The following is a 19332-nucleotide window of genomic DNA, read 5'->3' as shown; positions in this document are numbered from 1 at the left end:
CTCTCTCTCTCTCACATGGGCGCTCACATAGGGTCGGGCCACAACATTTTGTCACCTGAGGCGGGGAGCACAAATGATGCCCCCATGCCCCCTCGCCCCCTCGCTTGGACAAAAACTTTGAAAGGTCTTAATTCTGCCTTCCTGTTCTACTCCTCTAATGGTACTGCTCTGCTACCTACCCCAATAAAGAAGAACTAACAACTTAAAATGCCTTGTTCAAAAATTAAGTAGCACTTAACTTTCAAACACCTGAACAGCAAATGTAACTTTTCTTGTCTGCATAGTAAACACTGGCATTTTTATCTGTTTTGTGACACAGGAGGGCCAGGGAGCAGTGGGAGAGTGGTAGAGGGGAAGTATATAAGCCCTAGGCCAGTGTTTCTCAAACTGGGGTCACCGCTTGTGTAGGGAAAGCCCCTGGTGGGCCGGGCCGGTTTGTTTACCTGTTCCGTCCGCAGGTCCAGCTGATCACGGCTCCCACTGGACGCGGTTCGCTGCTCCAGGCCAATGGGAGCTGCTGAAAGTGGCGTAGGCCAAGGGACGTACTGGCCGGTGCTTCCAGAAGCCCCCATTGGCCTGCAGCAGCAAACCACAGCCAGTGGGAGCCACAATCGGCTGGACCTGTGGACGGGGCAGGTAAACACACCGGCCCGGCCTGCCAGGGGCTTTCCCTACACAAGCAGGACCCCAGTTTGAGAAACACTGCCCTAGGCTAATTAAGGTGTGGTTCCCTGTAGACTAGAAAGGGTTGCTACAGGTTAATTGGAGCACCTGTAGTCAATTAAGGTCCTCTTAGCAATCTAATAAAAACCCCTGCTTCAGGCAGTCAGGCAAGAAGGAGGAAGGAGAGAGGACTGGAGTTTGGAGGTGTGCTGTGAGACTTGAAAGATCAGAAAACCAGAGTAAGGGAGACCCTTCCCCAGCAGGGGAGGGAGACTCCCTCCCCTTACCCCACCCAAGGGGGAAGAGGTAAGAACCCGCAGGGGTTGAGAGGGGCTGGGGCTCAGAGTAAGGAGCAAATCCAGACCCCTCCCCCACTTCCCTCCTTTACCACCTTCCCGGGTCACTAGTGGGGCCCTCGGTGCCCCAAAAGCAGGGGCAAGGGGTGGTATCTTAGCCCCCCACCAAGAAAAGTGCAGGACCCACCATACCACATCGGCCATCTTGTCACACGTGGTGTTAGCAGTGTGATTTTTGCCCCGTGAACATAATCCAGGGTGGGTCACAACCACCCTGCCTCAAGATGGAGGATGTGGTCAAAGCACTGGTGTAAGCCACTGCCGCCCAGCAGGAGGCTACCTGGGTCCAGGCAGCTGCCCAAGAGGAGGCCATGCGGCTGCAGCAAGAGACCAATCATTTGCTGATGACACAGGCCACCCAAGATCGGGCTATGCTGCAGGAACTAGTGAAGCAAGTGAAGGCCCTTATGGAGCTGAGCCACGGGTATGATGGGACACGGACCATACGGGCCAGCTACTGACTGCAGAAAATGACCCAGGAGGATGATGTGGAGGCGTACCTCCTGGCCTTTGAGAGGACAGCCCTGAGGGAGGCCTGGCCCCGAGACCAGTGGTCAGGTATCCTTGCCCCATTTTTGTGCGGTAGGCCCAGAAGGCCTACTATGATATGACCGCAGAGGAGGCAGCAGATTACCCCCTACTGAAGGCAGAGATCCTAGCCAGGGCAGGGGTAATGATGGCCTTGCAAGCCCGGAGGTTCCATGAATGGCAATACTGCGATCACAACTATTTGACCTAATCCACATAGCCCAGAAGTGGTTACGCCCGGAGGCTCTCGGCTCGGAGAAAATGATGAAGCTCCTGGTGCTGGACCACTATACGAGGGGACTAGCCTTGGGCCTCCGAGCCTGGGTAGGCCAGAATGACCTCTCCACCTATGACGAACTAGTCACCCTTTTGAGAAACAACTGGCAACCTGTGAGCTGTTTGAAAGCCAGGGAGGTGAAACATGGTATTTCAGGAAACCAGTCCCGACCCCAAGGCCCCAGATCATTGAGAACTCCAGGAAAGCAATAGCTGAAAGAACAGGCACCAAGGAGCGGCCTGAGGCCCCAAAGGGTCCTAGGGGTATGGGGGGAGAGGGTTGGGGAAGTGAGTCAGAGGGCCCAAGTCAGAGGACAACCTCCAGAATGATATATCGCTGTTATGAGTGTGGGGAGTTGGGGCATATAGCAGCCCAGTGCCCCAACAGGGAGGAGCCCATGCAATGTAATCTTGGGGATCGTGGGGACCAATGTGGCCTAATCAGCCTGGTGGGGGTCGCAACAGCCCAACATGAGTACACCAGGCGGGTAAAGATGAATGGCATCCGGACCATAGCTTTGGTGGACTCGGGGAGTGCTGTCGCATTGGTCTCAGGGAAGTTAGTGGGGCAAGACCAACTGAGCCGGGCCAAGAGCACTGGAGTGACATGTGTCCACGGCACAATAAATTTCTACCCCACAATTCCAATACCGATTGAGATCCAGGGAAATACTACCAAGATGACTGCAGGGGTGCTCCCCTACCCGGTCTTAATTGGCAGGGACTTTCCTGGGTTCGAGAGCCTACTCCCCCCCATCGAGTTAGGGGAGGGAAGTAAACCCCGAGCAGAATTTAAGGTGCCCATGGATGACCCTACCTCAATTTTTATTGGGTTTTCCCCAGAGTTATTTTCATCCCCCGGGAAGTCTTGGAAACCCAGATGGGAAAAGAGGGCAAACAAAAGATTAGAAACTAGGATCTTGGTGGCAAATCAGAGAGCTGCCCTGGTTGGGAGGAGGCCCTGTGGAAACCCAGAGATGGCCCCCAGCACAAGCAGTAGCACCCCAAAAGAAAGAGGGGAGCCCAAGTCAATAGAATCAGGCTAGAATGGTCCTGCACATGAATGTTTTGGGCAGGACCAAGCCGATGACCCACTATATGCAAACATGAGGGAGGAGGTGGTAGAGGTAAATGGCATGCCAGTAGAAGGGAAAACCAAAGACACAGAGCCATACTATATAATCAAGTAGGATCTGTTGTACCGGGTAGTGCCAATACGGGGGGAAGTAGTAGCACAGCTCTTGGTGCCACGGAAGCACTCAAGGGCCTTATTAGAGTTAGCTCTCAATCATCTATTTGGGGGACATTTAGGAGCAGACAAGACCCTGGATAGAGTCCTAAGAAGGTTCTACTGGCCAGGGGTACGGGCAGAAATCCAACGCTATTGCACCTCCTGCCCAGAGTGCCAGCTTCATAGTCCCTGACCTCAGTTAAGGGCCCCGTTGGTACCCTTGCCTATAATTGAAGTTCCTTTTGAAAGGATATCAATGGATCTAGTGGGCCCACTAGAAAGAATGGCCCGGGGCCACCGAAGCATCCTTGTCATCCTGGACTATGTTACACAGTACACTGAAGCCATTCCTTTAAGAAACCCCCACGTCCAAGGCAATCGCAAAAGAACTGGTGCACATTTTTGCTAGGGTAGGCATCCCCAAGGAGATCCTGACAGATCAAGGGACTCTCTTCATGTCAAGAGTAATGAAAGACTTATGTACCCTGCGCCACATCCAAGCCTTGTGGACCACTATCTATCATCCCCAATCAGATGGTCTGGTTGAGCAATTTAACCGAAATGTGGTGGCCCAAGACGGAAAAGACTGGGATACCCTCCTACAGTACCTGATGTTTGCAATATGAGAAGTTCGCTAAGTATCTACTGGTTTCTCCCCCTTGGAGCTACTGTATGGGCGCCACCCATGTGGCATATTAGACATCGCGAAGGAGGAATGGGAGAAGCAATCCAACCTAGGGCAAAATGTCATTGCACACGTAGCCCAGATGAGAGAACGAATAGCCCAAGTGACCCCCAAAGTATGAGAGCATTTGGAGAAAGCACAAGAGGCCCAACGAACCTACTACAATCATCAGATAAAAACAAGGAAATTTCAACCAGAAGAACAGGTGCTGGTACCAACAGCAGAAAGTAAGCTCCTGGCCAGTTGGCATGGGCCCTATGAGATCGTGGAAGCCGTTGGGGAGGTGAATTATAAGGTAAAGCAGCCAGACCGCCGAAGGCCAGAGCAGATCTATCATGTCAATTTATTGAAACCCTGGCACGATCGGGAGATGTGTCTGGCCATCCTGCCGACTCCATCCCAGGCAGATGGTCCACAAGGGCAGGCAAAGATATCCCCGAATTAGCCCCAGAACAACAAACAGAGGTCGTCAAAATAAAGCGGAACCAAGACATGTTCTCCACACAATCAGGCTGTATGATGTTGATCCAATACCACATCGTCATCTGTCCCGGAGCAAGAGTGATGATAAAACCATATCGCATACCGGCGGCAAAAAGAGAAGAAATTAGGGCAGAAGTAAGGAAGATGCTGGAACTTGGGGTGATTGAGGAATCCCACAGCCAGTGGTCCAGCCCTATTGTCTTGGTCCCCAAGCCTGATGGCACCCTGAGGTTTTGTAATGACTTTCGGAAGTTAAATGAGGTATGCGAATTTGATGCCTATCCAATACCACGTGTTGATGAGCCGGTGGATCAGTTAGGCAAGGCCTGATACTTGACCACCTTGGACTTGACAAAAGGCTACTGGCAGATCGCCCTGGCTGAGGACGCCAAGATAAAAAACGTTTTCTCTACACCTGATGGCCTCTTCCAATATACCATCCTCCTTTTTGGGCTCCACGGGGGCCCCCGCGACTTTCCAACAATTGATGGACAGATAACTTCGACCCCATGCCAAGTATGCTTCTGCCTATTTAGATGATGTGGTAATCCATAGTCCTGACTGGGAGACGCACCCGGGGAAAGTGGAAGTGCTACTAGATACTCTTAGACAGGCTGGCCTCACCGCTAACCCATCCAAATGTGCAATAGGGCTAGCCGAGGCCAGATACCTCAGATATGTAGTCGGAAGGGGCCTGGTGAAGCCCCAATGGAAGAAAGTGGAGGCAATACAGAAATGGCCCCGCCTGATCTGCAAGAAGCAAGTCATAGCATTCTTAGGGATAGTAGGGTACTATCGCTCGTTCATCCCTCACTTCGCCACAAGGGCAGCACCTCTGATGGACCTGATAAGAACTCGGGGCCTGGAGAAAGTTAAGTGGACCAAGGAAGCAGAAGACGCTTTCACAGACCTAAGGATGGCCCTTTGCAGCCATCCAGTGCTCATAGCCCCAGATTTCACAAAGGAATTCATCCTACAAACAGACGCATCAGAGGTAGGACTTCGGGCCATCCTTTCACAGATGGTGGGGGATGAGGAGCGCCCAATCCTTTACCTCAGCTGAAAGCTCCTTCCTTTTCTACACCGTAGTAGAAAAGGAATGCCTAGCAATTAAATGGACCATGGAGATTCTATGGTACTATCTACTTGGGCTGCGGTTCACCCTTGTCACGGACCATGCCCCACTCTAATGGATGCACACAAATAAGGAAAGGAATGCACGAGTGACTAGATAGTTCCTATCCCTACGACCTTTTCACTTCTGGATCCAGCATAGAGCTGGAAGTCAACACAGCAACACAGACAGCCTATCATGACAACACTGTCTTTCATCCCAAGTAGCCCAACCCCATGGTGTTGAGCGGGGCGGGGAGGGGGATATGTGATACAGGAGGGCCAGGGAGCAGGGGGAGAGTGGTAGAGGGGAAGTATATATGCCCTAGGCTAATTAAGGTATGGTTCCCTGTAGACTAGGGAGGGTTGCTACAGGTTATTTGAAGCACCTGTAGTCAATTAAGGCCCTGTTAGCAACCTAATAAAACCCCCTGCTTCAGGCAGTCAAGGGAGAAGGAGGAAGGAGAGAGGACTGGACCTTGGAGGTGTGCTGTAAGACTTGGAAGATCAGAAAACCGGAGTAAGGGAGACCCTGCCCCAGCAGGGGAGGGAGACTCTCTCCCCCAGCATTTAAGGACCGAAGGGTACCCCACCCAAGGGGGAAGAGGGTAAGAACCCGCAGGGGTTGAGAGGGGCTGGGGCTCAGAGTAAGGAGCAAATCCAGACCCCTCCTCCACTTCCCTCCTTTACCACCTTCCCAGGCCACGAGTGGAGCCCTTGGTGCCGCAAGAGCATGGGCAAGGGGTGGCATTTTAGCACCCCACTAAGGAAAGTGCAGGACTCACCATACTACATCAGCCATCTTCTCAGAGTTTGAATAATCAAAGTGGTGTGTTCCATGCCTTCTTGGTTGCAAAGTTGTGAACTGCTTCTTGAAGGTCCACAGTCTGGGCTAGCTCGTGCTCTGCTGAGATGGTTGCAAGGCCGACCAGCCTCTCCTGTGTCATTGTGGAGTGTAGATGTGTTTTTATTAACTTTAGCTTGGAGAAGCTGCATTCTCCACTGGCAACTGTTACAGGAAGAGTTAGCAGTATGCGCAGAGCAACAAAAGCATTTGGAAAGAGGGTGGTCATCCTATCTGTGCACATATATTCCAGAACAGCCTTTGGAGTTGATCCTGCTGAAATGTATCTTGAAAGGGCTTTCAGTTCATCACCTGAATCACTCACATCAATATCACTGTCTCTAGTGCCCTGCATTGCTGCTGTAGGTCTTCTTCGGGTATAGTGAGGAGTTTTGGAATATCATACAACATCCCAAATATAGTGCTGTGTTCCTTGAGCTGCATGAAATGTTCTTCAACTGACTGTACTGCACAATCTATCACCTGGCTAAAGAATTCAACTTTGAATTGTTGTTTGGGGTCTCTTATGGGATTATCCCGTGCCTCGTAATCAAAATGTCTTCTTCGGTGACACTTGTATTCTTGAATGAGTCAGAAAATAGCTTCAGTGTGAAGTTTCTCTGTCAACTTCTATGCATTCTTCAGAACGTTTTGAAATCCCACATCTGACTGGTAACACTGTAGGTAGGACTTTGCTTTGTCCAGTTGTTCCATTGCTTCAGATATATCAAGGTAAACACCCTGGAGTCTCTTGCTTACAACATTTATTTCCAACAGTATGTCATGCCACAACACTAAGCCACACAGAAATTTGAAGTTATGTATGTTTCTGGTGATTCCATTTCCCTCTGCCACTATTCTCCCACAAACAGTTCCTGTCATAGCATTATCCTCCATAATGGCAACTGTAGTATCAGGTATCTTCCCAATTTGGTGTTTGATAGGCTTTATCTCCTCCACTCGACTTTCCCATCGTGTGGCACTCAGTGGTTTCAGTGTCAGAGAGGATGTTCCCAGATGATGCTTCAAAATTTGTCATTGATGAGTTGATGCAGAGAAAAATACATAGATGCTTTGAATTACATTAAAAAATTCAGCAGCCTCACTAGAAGCTGATGCTTCATCACTGACCACCAAGTTCAATGAATGAGAACTGCATGGGACAAAAAAAGCTCAAGGGTTTACGTCTCGGATCCGTGTCTGCACTCCTCTGTTCTTTGCTCTCATGTTGGTACCATTATCGTAGCCCTGATCTCTCATGTCAGCTATCACAATTCCTGTATCTTCCAGCTTTTTAAGCAGCACATTTGTCATACCAGCTCCTGTAGTATCATCAGTGTCAATGAATTCTAGAAAATGCTCTCTGACAGTCACCACTGCAGGGACACTTTCACTAGATTCTGTTGTTGTTACAAAATGCACCATTAAAGTCATTTGTTCAGTATGGCTGATGTCAGGTGTGCAGTCCAGAATAACAGTAACATTTTGCTGACTTCAGATTTGCCCAGGACTGGCTCCAGGCACCAGCTTAGCAAGCAGGTGCTTGGGGCGGCCACTCCGGAACGGGGCGGCAGGTTCAGGAATTCGGCGGCAATTTAGCGGAGGATCCCTCACTCCCGCTCGGAGCAAAGGACCTGAATTGCAATCGCGTCTTTTTTTTTTTTTTTTTTGGCTGCTTGGGGTGGCAAAACCCCTGGAGCCGGCCCTGGATCTGCCACAATCTTCTGTTTGACTTTTGTTGCTAGTAACTGCATGATCTCATTTTGAATTGTTTTTCCAAGGTAGTGGTGTGTGTACATTTCTTCGGTGGTGACTCTCCTTATATGCTCCTGGAGTACAGCATCAAACTCAGCCATCAGCTCCACAATTTTAAGGAAGTTTCCATTGTTTGGCACATACATACAGCTGATCTGAAGTGCCATGCAGCGCTTGGTTTTGGGTAGGAAGCATTCTCACAATGGCAATGAGCTTTTTCAGAACATTTTGCCAGTAAAGAGACTCTGATGCAATCTTCTCTTGATGCTGATCATCTATGGTAGCCTTTAACCTTAGTCTCATCTCAAGCTCTTTCCACCTATGGAATGCTCTCTGGTGATTTGCTGCCTTCTCATGGCATGCCAGATTTCTAGCCAGATTTTTCCAGTCCTTTGTTCCTGTAGAACCCAATGTGGCTGGAACATTAAACTGGAAGAGTTTGCAACAAAAACAGTATGCAGCATTCTGGGTTTTTGAGTACATAAGCCATGGCCTCTCCACTTTGTCACCATTGGGGATTTCCTGCCAGTAATGTGTTGGATAGAAACGTCTATTTTCATTGTCTTTGGGGAACATGAAGTTTTTCACTTGCTGGGGCCCATGCAGTACAAGGAAGTCCCTCAGGCTACTGCTTAAGAGGATCCACAGTCTTGGATCATCTAGACTTAAGGAACTAAACTCAGCAGCAGCTGTTTCTTGCACCTCCACCGCACTCCTCTCTGATCTACACTTTTCTGCAGGAATGGGCATGGTTACATCCATTTGAGATGGAGATATGGATGCTGCAGTAGCTGCCAGGTCACCTGCATGCTGACTAACAGGAAGATCAGGCCTTTCCTCACCACTCACATCCTCAATGGGGCCGGAAGGCTCACCGTGAACATTTGTGTCTATGTATCTCAGGAGAGCTCCTTCCTGCTTAGATAGAAAAGCTTCCTTTGCTTTCTTTCTTTTTCTGAATGCTGCCCCAGAGGGGCGTTTTCTTCTTTCACTCATGACTGCTGTTCTGTGTCAGCTATAGTGGCTCTCAACACTCAATTGAAGGGGACAAATAAGCAGGCTGGTAGCTGGGCCTGAGAGAGGGAAGATATCAGCGTCTTAAGGGCCTAACTGGCTCCTACTACTTCAGTTGACTGCCTGTTCTCCTCAAGTGGGTTTAGGGAAGCAGCAGGAAACAAGAAGCTCCCTGAGAAGCTGATGTTAATCAGTCCAGGCTCCTGGAAGTGCTAAAGACATACATAAGAGGCTCCTCCTCCTCTCTCTCCCTGCAGCTCCTGCTACTTTCTGTTATTCCCTCTCACCCTTTCTCCTGCCTGCCTGTTATGTCTCTTGTGCCTTCCTTCCTCCAGTGCAGCACTGCTCCATCTCTGTGCATCTAGAGCAAAGAGAATACATAGGCACCAGCAACAGAAACTATTTTCTACACTCTGGGTCCTATTACCTCCCTCCCCTCACAGTCTGGCACCCAAGGCGACTGCCTCAGTTCTCCTCATGGCAAGGCCAGCCCTGCACTCTCATACACACACACACACTCTCTCTCTCTCTCTCTCTCTCTCTCTAAATATCACAGTAGTCTAAACCTTCACTGTCACAGTTACTATGATATCATCATAATCACCTGATAGGTGTATGTAGCACCATAGCTGCTAGTAATCTATGTAGTAGCCAGTCTCCCTCCATATCTGTACTAGGCAGAAGGAATGGCTAAATGGCCAAAGCTCTAAGTCTGCAGTATCTCAGCTTTCTGAATCCTCAGATTTCCAGTAGAATCAACTCCATCCTTCATGTTTCTGGGGTAAATTGAACAGTGTGTATGTGTGTTTCTATCTTTCAGTTGAAGCCTTAAAAGCCAGCATCCTGCACGGGCATTAAAGACCCTATAGGGCGCTTCATAAGAGCAAGGTTTTCTCACATACTTGGCCAAATAGGTCTCCTCTTGTGGATCATTCTGGATGCTGCCTTCTTGAGAGGAAGTACAGTGAGGGTGCTAGTCTCAGAGATGAGTTCAAATCCCTACTCCACACCACAGACTTTCTGTGTGACTGTGGGCACTCTGTGAAGTGGAGGTTCTCCCTGCCTTACAAGGGTATTGTGAGGATAAATACATGGGTGTGAGGCACTCAGATACTATGGTGGTGGGGTCATACTAGTGTCTAAGGTAGAAAGATTTTTGCCCGTTACCCCAGAGGTGGCTGTATGTATTTGTATAGTTTGTGAGCAGCTTTGGGATTTTTAGGATGAAGAAAGATATAGAAGTGTCTGATCATTTGATGTTGTGGTTGGTAACCTTCCAGCAAAGAGAAATTTGAGCGTAATGTACCTGTGGTTTGTGTTGAGCTCAACCGGTGCTTGTGTTTGAACTGGTGCACCATGCAGTTAGAGAGTGAAGAGATTATTAATAGGGACTGAGAAAGAGGCGGGAGGCATTGAAACAGTTCCATCTTTGTGTGTCTAATTCAGGTTCCACCATTTTGTAGCTTCCCAAATCAATACCCAAATCCTACAGCAAACTTTTCTGAAGCATAACTCATTAAGTGTTAATGCTACTTAAGACAAGGACCTTGCTTGTATGAGGCCATCAAGCACTGATATTGACTATCCAGGACATTTTTAAGGCTATTTATATCACAATAAAGCCACTTTATCAGCCTCATCAATCAGGAGAGGCCGCATTTTGGCTTGGAAATGATTCTGCTTGAGTCTCTGGAAAGGAGAGAGATGAAAAATTATGGGATGCATTATCTCCAATCTCATTTGAAAACTCCTAATTGAAACAACGGACAAGCAAGGTTTATTGCTTATAAAATAAATGACGGAGGCATTGCTAATGTAGTAGTAGCAAGTGCTGGCTTCTAGCTTATAGAGAGAGAGAGAGATTGGTTTTCCATGAGGTGCCTGGCTTTGGGACTGGTTGTGATTTCATTGGTCGGGCGGGTGGCACCGGGTTTCTGTGACTTTTCTGGGATGTCAGCATTTATATCTCTGACAAGACTAAGCTGTTGATGCTAAGTGCATGTATCTGTGACTGGGCCAGGCTGGCAGTGTTAGGTGCCTGTGGCAGGATGTACTTGTGGATGGGCTGGGCTGGGCTTGTGGTGTTTGGTGTCCAAGGATTGTGCAATGTCTGTGAGCAGGAAGGTAATAACAGATAAGTGAGGCTGGGTCAAACTGGAGGTATCAGGTATCCACGATTGGGCAGGCATTTACTAGTGTCTCTGCCTAGGTTGGCTGTACACGTTTGTGGCCAGGCTGATCAAGCAGCTCCCCATTCCTCCGGACCCTTCCCAGACTCCCTTCTGGTTTTGTGCTTTCAGCCCCGTAACTGGGAGGAAGCTCCTGGGAACAGCAGTTGCTGAGGTAAGGAGCCAGCAGGTTAACATGGCCTGTGGGGGCCTCTGAGACTGTGCAATAGCAGGGCTTAAAAGCTGTTACAGATATTTGATAATTAATTGGCTGGGAAATCAGTTTATTTTAATGACTTCAGTTAAATAAAGAAGAGCGATAAAAGGACTCGGAGCTCCTGTGGTGTTAAACTACTGTCAGGGACTGCGAGAGCCTATTACTTGCCAGCTTTTCTGCCAACGGGGGCTTTTAGTTCTTGAGAAGGCTCTTCAAAAGGGTGGCTGAAATCTTTATCTTCCCTGAATCCCAACAGACTGGGTTTAAATTCAGAAATGATGAAATGGACACAATTTATTACAAATAATCCATCAGGTAAGGAGAGGAAAGGTGAGGCCACTGTGACCTCATGCTTCACCTCCAGCCGGATGCTTATTGCAAAGAAGCACAGGTTGTGGTTTATCATAGTTATATACGGCACTGCTGGGAGCAATGTGTGCAGCTTGGTTAACCTCACTTGTCTTTCCAAGCATCTGCCGAATCGACATTTACATGTAGCAGTCACTGAGCGCCTCCAATAACAGCCCAGGTACAACAAACAATTCATCCTGAGGCTTCTCCACAGCTGCAGACGAGGGAGGTCAGTTGACAGGGTTTTGCTCTCCTTTCCCAGTGTGGGAATTGCAGCAGAACTTTCACCCAGCCTGAAGGCAGAGAGGGGCTCTAGACACAAAATCTGGTTCTGGGTACAGAATTCGAAATCTCCCAAGATTCAAGAGTGTTTTGATCTAGGTTTCAGTTCAGGCCTATTTCTGTCCAGCACCAGGAAGGTTACGGACTTTCCAATTCCTTAGGGGTGCGGTTCTAGTTTGGTGGTTATATTTGCCCTAGAGAAAAACAGCAACAAGAGCAACAACTATCATCATGCTGCCAGAGAAAGAGAGAGAAGAGGAGAAAAGCAGTCGGAGAGACTGATTCTCCACTGCCTTGAGCCACATGTCATCATTTGCACCTGTGCAAAGTGAGTGTAAAATATGACTAAATTGGAATTCTTGCTCACACCAAGGAACTGTGTTGCGCTCACTTTGCATACCAACCCAAGGTGCAAGGCAGTGGGGAAATCAGATGTGAAATTATGTAACATTCTTCAGCTGAGCTAAAGATTCAGGCTGCCCCCTTGTTGCTGAAGAAGGCAGGCGGGGTCACAAGTTTCCTTTTCTGCTGCAAGCATCGGCGCTGCGAACACCAGAAGAATCTCTTTGCTCTGGAGAAAGGGGTAAGAAGTGAGGTGGCAAAGTTTGTAGATGATACTAAACTGCTCAAGATAGTTAAGACCAAAGCAGACTGTGAAGAACTTCAAAAAGATCTGACAAAACTAAGTGATTGGCAGGGCCGGCTCGAGACCCCAGCGTGCCAAGCGCGTGCTTGGGGCGGCATGCCGCGGGAGGCACTCTGCCTGTCACCGGGAGGGCAGCAGGTGGCTCCGGTGGACCTCCCGCAGGCGTACCTGCGGAGGGTCCGCTGGTCCCGCGGCTCCGGTGGACCTCCTGCAGGCATGCCTGCGGATGCTCCACCGGAGCCGCAGGACCAGCGGACCCTCCACAGGCACGTCTGCAGGAGGTCCACCGCAGCCGCGGGACTGGCGACCGCCAGAGCGCCCTGCTTGGAGCGGCGAAATTGCTAGAGCCGCCCCTGGTGATTGGGCAACAAAATGGCAAATGAAATGTAATGTGGATAAATGTAAAGTAATGCACACTGGAAAAAATAACCCCAACTATACATACAATATGATGGGGGCTAATTTAGCTACAACTAATGAGGAAAAAGATCTTGGCGTCATCGTGGATAGTTCTCTGCAGTGTGCAGTGCAGTCAAAAAAGCAAATAGAGTGCTGGGAATCATTAAAAAGGGGATAGAGAATAAGATGGAGAATATCTTATTGCCCTTATATAAATCCATGGTACACCCACATCTTGAATACTGTGTACAGATGTTGGTCACCTCATCTCAAAAAAGATATACTGGCATTAGAAAAGGTTGAGGGAAGGGCAACTGAAATTATTAGGGGTTTGGAACAGGTCCCATATGAGGAGAGATTAAAGAGGCTAGGACTTTTCAGCATGGAAAAGAGGAGACTAAGGGGGGATATGATAGAGGTCTATAAAATCATGAGTGATGTGGAGAAAGTGGATAAGGAAAAGTTATTTACTTTTTCCCATAATATAAGAACTAGGGGCCACCAAATGAAATTAATGGGCAGCAGGTTTAAAACAAATAAAAGGAAGTTCTTCTTCACACAGCGCACAGTCAACCTGTGGAACTCCTTACCTGAGGAGGTTGTGAAGGCTAGGACTATAACAGGTTTAAAAGAGAACTAGATAAATTCATGGAGGTTAAGTCCATTAATGGCTGTTAGCCAGGATGGGTAAGAAATGGTGTCCCTAGCCTCTGTTTGTCAGAGGGTGGGGATGGATGGCAGGAGAGAGATCACTTGATCATTGCCTGTTAGGTTCACTCCCTCTGGGGCACCTGGCATTGCCCACTGTCGGTAGACAGGATACTGGGCTGGATGGACCTTTGGTCTGACCCAGTACGGCCGTTCTTATGTTCTCTGGTTCTCAACAGCTCACAGCAATAAACAAACCCAGGGAACCTTTCCTCTCAGACCTCTTCTAGGGTGGGGACAGAGATATCAGCCCTAGAGATATCAGCCCACAGAGATATCAGCCCTTGGCCCTTTCTCACTAAGTGCTTATTTCCCATCAGTCCCTTCTCTTATGGAAATGCTATAGTGCCCTCTGTATAAGCCAACATGACTGCTGTCCTCCACATGGTATATGACACCTGCCCAGTGTGGAAGAGGGAGGATTTTTCCCCAGATGCTCAGGAAGGTTTTGTTTTGTTTTGCACACTTCTTTTTGCAGTACATTTCCCACCTCCAATATCTTTGGGAGAGAAGATACCGATAGGACTGATGTCTCATGCCCTCCACTCAGCAGGGCTTTCATTCTGGTCAGGCCTGCTGCCGATTCCCCAGCATATACTCTATATTGCAGAAACCACCTTCATCCAAGCACTTTACATACAGCATTTTTCCTTGACTGGCCCAGATTCCACTCAGTGCTCTGCATATGTGCTTCCCAGTGCTTCATTATGAGCTATGTGTGGTTATGTATCTGCAGGCAGAATTTGGCCCATGCTATATATGTGTGTGCTATGAGTGTGCAGAAGGAACAGGACCCCATGTATTTTGTGATTCTTCAGCAGTACAATTAGAACTAGAAGCTGCAGTATCTTCCCCTTTCTGCAGAATTGCACTCCAGAATCCAAGCTTTCAGTCAAGAACCAAGTTTCTAGCCCTCCTGGTTGCACAGAAAAACCCTAGAACCGTGAAGTGTTTCCAATGCAGTGATGTCTGCCCGAGTCAGCGGACAGCCTGCAAACAATAGCTTTGAGAAGTGTAAGCTACACCATTCATCTTAATGGGATGGTAACTAAATGTTTAAATGTCACTATTGTTAACTGTTTCACTACTTAGCCTTTTACTATAAACATCCAGCTTCTGTGCTTATCTCACAAATCCCAAACCACTTTCTACACCTTCTTAGGTCCCAAAAGCCCCACGTCCCATACCCAGCTATCAAACCCTCCAGTGTTACCCCTGACAACTTCGATAGTGCAATTATGTGTTTTCAATACAAAGTTCTGCAGCACACTATGTGTTTGTATAGTGCTTAGCACAGGGAAGACCCAATCCTGATTCTGGGTGCTAGTGTAACTGCACCAGTACAGCTACACCAGTGCAAATCCCCAATGCAGATGCACTGCATCAGTGTATATTGGGGCTTGCACTGCTGCCGCTTACCCTGGTTTCAAATTTGGTAAATAGAGGCCTCAGTAAACACTGGCTCTAATAATGATGATAGTAAATAAGGAAAATCAACTACCCCAATCTACTGCACTAGAGTGCTACAAATCCAGAGTCCTGGCAGTATATTTAGGTCTGCCACCAAGCACATGGGGTGTTTTGTAGGTGTAATATGCTGTAAAGACCCCGAGGATATGTTTATTTTCATTGTCTAGGGGTGATCTCGTCTCTCCTTGGTTGATGAGAATCCACCTCTGTCCAAAAGTTACTCCAAATTCTCAGTGTTGTTACTTGTTTGATGGCAACAAAATCCCACTCTTTAAAATATTCTTTTGATTTGAAACCTTCTGCCAGCTGTAGCTATTTCTAACTGAGCAGAATGCAGTGTTTCATTTCCTTAGTTTATTTAGAGACTTATACAAACAGAGAGCTAGACGCTCAGCTGGTGTAAATCTATGTTGCTCCAAATTTACGTCTACGTCGCTTCTGTAGAGCATTGTGGACCCTAGTGATTTAACCCCTGCTGAGGCTGTAGCCTAGTCCCTCTCCATGCAGCAATGGGTGCTTGAAAGTCATTTAAAACATGCAACCCTACCAAGGAATTAAAGTAGAAACCCAGCCTAAAGCAGCTCCAACCCAGTCACAAAGCAAAAAGCCAGCTGGACACCCAAGTGAAAAAGGGCTATATGCGAAGGACATGCAGCAGCTCTGTAATCATTTGTGAATACTATATGGTGACCTGTGTCTTGGGGAGGCTACTGTAGGAGTATATTGCTTTAGTTCAATAGCAGGCTGTTGGAAAAAACAAGCAGCAAGACAAGGCAGTGGCTCCAGATAAGACACCTCTGGGTAAACACTCCAAGAGGGATTAAGAGGCAATACCTGAGTTATTACTTGGGAAGATGCTACTTCCTCAGCTCCAGCCAAGATACACAGCTTGTTTTGCCAGTGCTGGGAACCCTCGGATGGAAAGAACTGTAAGCAGTTACAACGTCCCTCTCTGTCCAGAGGCTCACAACTGTTTGGGAGCTGTTCACAGGGCAAATGCAGACCCGGCCGGAGGGGCTAGAGAAGGTAGCCCTTCCAAGGCACAGGGTGATAGGGCTTAAGTAAAATAGACGTGTGTTGACCTTTTGTTCTTTCTGTTGTGCTTTGGTCTTACTGTTAAGATTAAGCCATATTTATGTTTGAGAAAGCTGTTTGGGACACTGTATTGACCAATGGTCACAAGTCCGGAAGGGAAGAACCACAGGCGCCTAAACCCAGTCGGACTTGCTGGGTAAAATTGTTGGTCCACAGGATTCTATAGCCTGGGACCAGGTCTAACAGTGGGAGATTCCCAGTATTCCACCCTGAGAGGGGTAAAGGCACGCAGCCTGAGGCGTGTGCACTCAGCTGGACCAAGAAAGGGGTACAGTCAGCCCCATAACTGTGACAAATTATTCTGCACTTCCCCAGAGATCTCAGTCAGCCTATAGACCTCCCCCAAAGCCCAGGAAAATAGCTGGGCTTTGCAGTGCACTCTGAAGGTAGATGAATAAGCGCTATTTTGGATCAAGAGGTGTCATGTGATCACAGCGAACAACTCTGCTTAATAAATGGGTGGCCACATTCGGCACCTTCTTCGGGTTCTGGATGATCTTAAAGTCTAGCATCGCCCTATGCAGGTGCACTGCAGTATCCTAGCCTCAAGGTGATAGAGAACTTGGTAACCATAGAAAGGTCTTGTAGACTATGGCTATTTCCATGCCTTACTTCCTGTGTCCGTTTTTAATCTGACGCTGTCTGGCAGACATATTGTCACCATGACCCTATTGAAAAGCAATGACATTCCGACGCTCCCAGAGCCCTTAAATAGCAGAGCTGCCTCTCTCTCCTGCCTCATCTCTAGAGGGCTCCCCATAGCGATCTAGGCAGGACAGTTTAGCCACAGTTTGCAAGCCAGTGTTATCTGAACTAACATCCAGATTCTGCTGGCAAAAGTAGCAGCGGGTTCAAATGAATCACTTCTCTTGCCCGTAAACAGGCTCATGAGGGAGGCTGTAAGAGTATCAGGGAGACCGAAATGCCTGGATGCCAGGCCACCATGTGGAGAGAGACTCTTGTTTCCATAGCAGGGTGAAAGGGTCAGGAATCTGTGCTGGATTCCCTAGATGACCTTGCACATGCCATTTCCCCGCTGTGTGCTTGAGTCTCCTCATCTCTAAATCGGGGTTAATGACGCTCTTCCTTTGCAAGGCATAAAGGCTCTGGTTGTGCAGGATACCTCAGCCCAATGGTAGTAATCCCATTGTCATGAATGGTGCCTGAAGTTAGGCATGTGCTTAAGGATCTTGTTCAATCAAGGCCTGTGAGAACCTCAGATGAAAGATGCTACTGTAGCACAAAGGGTTATTGTTAGTGGGAGGGCAATACGAATAGGTGCTTCCGGCTCTTCCCACTAAAGTAGTAAATCATCTGCCTGTTTCCCCTCCCTCCTCCCCTGAACATTACTTATAAGTCCACTCCTAACTTTCGTGTCAACAGCAGAAACCCTATCAAATATATCTGTCCGTTTCTTTTTTCTCTTCTGTTTACTTATTTATAACCATATAGCCTCCTTTGGAAAACACATTGTGGGTGCGGGGATGAAGGTGAGCTCAGATCAAAGCTCCCACGAGTCCTCACTCCCAGCAATCTCTCTTCTCTACCTTCCCTCTCTCAAGTCCTTTTCATGTGCTTCTTTCCAAAGCCTCGTGGTGGATAAAAGTGGCACCAGGAGAGAAAAGAAAAGAAAAAAGTGGAATTTAACATTTCCTAGTTATTATGGAGGTACTGGTTGTGGCTTCATGGTTAAGGTTGAGTTGTACTTTCCAAGCAAAGCTGGGAATCAACCTCTTTGGTATGTATGAAAATTACAGCATTTCCCCTCAAATTTACAGCACTTAGTTTTTGAGTAGGGAGTGATTGTTCTGGGAATTATAGGCCAGATTTTCAAAAGCGCTCAGCTTTCTTTTAGGCAATAAGTGGCCAGATTTGCAAGAGAGACCATCATGTTGAACGCTGCACTCTATTGAATATCTGGCCATGCACTGGGATTTGCTCTGTTCTGGGTCCTTTTGAAAATGTAGTTCTTACTCAGGTGCCTAAATGGGAGGTGAGCTCTTTTGAAAATCTCCTCCCAATTGTTGGTGCTGAACACTTGATAATCTAGACCTGAGCTCATTGGAAAATGTGGTCCTCTGATTATAGTAATTAGAAATAGCAAAATCATTTCTCATTTAGGCTGCAAGCAACTCAGGACAGGGACCATGTCTCCTTTGTAAGCTCCCGGGCACACTCAAATAAATAATAGCAATAATATTAGCTTAGCCACTCCATCTTCCCCGCAGCCGGTGCAAGATTATACCCTACAGAATGGACTCATTTTCTCATGCTTTGTCCAATTTAGTTTTAAATATCTGAAGCAATAAGGCTTCCCTGACTGCCCTTGGGATACTAGTACGCAGTTTAATACCTCTCTCTGTCAAGGAGGTCTTTCTTATGTTTAACCTAGATTTTTGCTTTCTTAATTTCATCCTATTACTCCTAGTTACACCTGTGTATCATACTAAATAATTCCTCTCCCTACTTGTTGTTTGCAGCCTTCAAATATCTGTAGACATTAGCATGTCCCCTCTAAGTCCTTTCTCAGCCAAGTTATACATATTTAACATTTGTAAGCTTTCCTTATGGGCTGATCCCCCTCCAGCCCCTTGATAATTTTGAGTCACTCGCTTCTGAACTCCCTCCAATTTGCCCATAGCTCTCTGGCAACAAGGCACCCTGAATGGAGTGCCTCATGCCAGGTGTGCTAGATATTCTGTGGCAATCATTATGGGTGGAATAAAAAAGAAGCAAAAAAAGCTGAAAGTGAATCTGCCTCTTGGTCTCTTCTCTGAGAGTGTTGCTTGAGGATGGTATTTCAGGACTAGCCTTAGATGTGGAAATGAGTGCATGTGTCCCCCTCAGAAGCATTTCTCCGCTTTCAAGTGTGAGAGAGATGGAGGGAGATAGCCTTTGAGGAGCTTAAGCCTCCCTATGTCTGTACTAGACATTTTCCTTTAAACTTCCCTCTGTTGCTCCCACTGGTGCAGGTCAACCACTGGTAGCGATGATGGGAGCTCTGTTGTGGACAAGAAGCTCATGTTTTCACCAGCGCATAATCTCTGC

At 47.8% G+C, this 19332-nt stretch overlaps 1 protein-coding gene across 6 annotated transcripts in view; it reads left to right on the top strand.

Annotated features, from left to right (window-relative positions):
• The window catches only part of LOC120399662 (limbic system associated membrane protein), a 1355472-nt gene that overhangs the window by 1065371 nt on the left and 270769 nt on the right, over nucleotides 1-19332 (top strand). Inside the window, exon 1 of one of the 6 annotated variants that reach the window (XM_039528143.1) lies at nucleotides 9603-9729. The exons of the other annotated variants lie outside the window; for them this stretch is intronic. Coding sequence (XP_039384077.1) covers nucleotides 9719-9729 — 11 coding nt within the window. The 5' untranslated portion in view covers nucleotides 9603-9718. Of the gene's footprint in view, nucleotides 1-9602; nucleotides 9730-19332 lie in introns of those variants that run through there. 6 annotated transcript variants of the gene reach the window in all.

Source organism: Mauremys reevesii, linkage group 1 (assembly GCF_016161935.1).
Source record: "Mauremys reevesii isolate NIE-2019 linkage group 1, ASM1616193v1, whole genome shotgun sequence".
NCBI classification, from domain to species: domain Eukaryota; kingdom Metazoa; phylum Chordata; order Testudines; family Geoemydidae; genus Mauremys; species Mauremys reevesii.
This window is presented reverse-complemented; position numbering and strand designations above follow the sequence as displayed.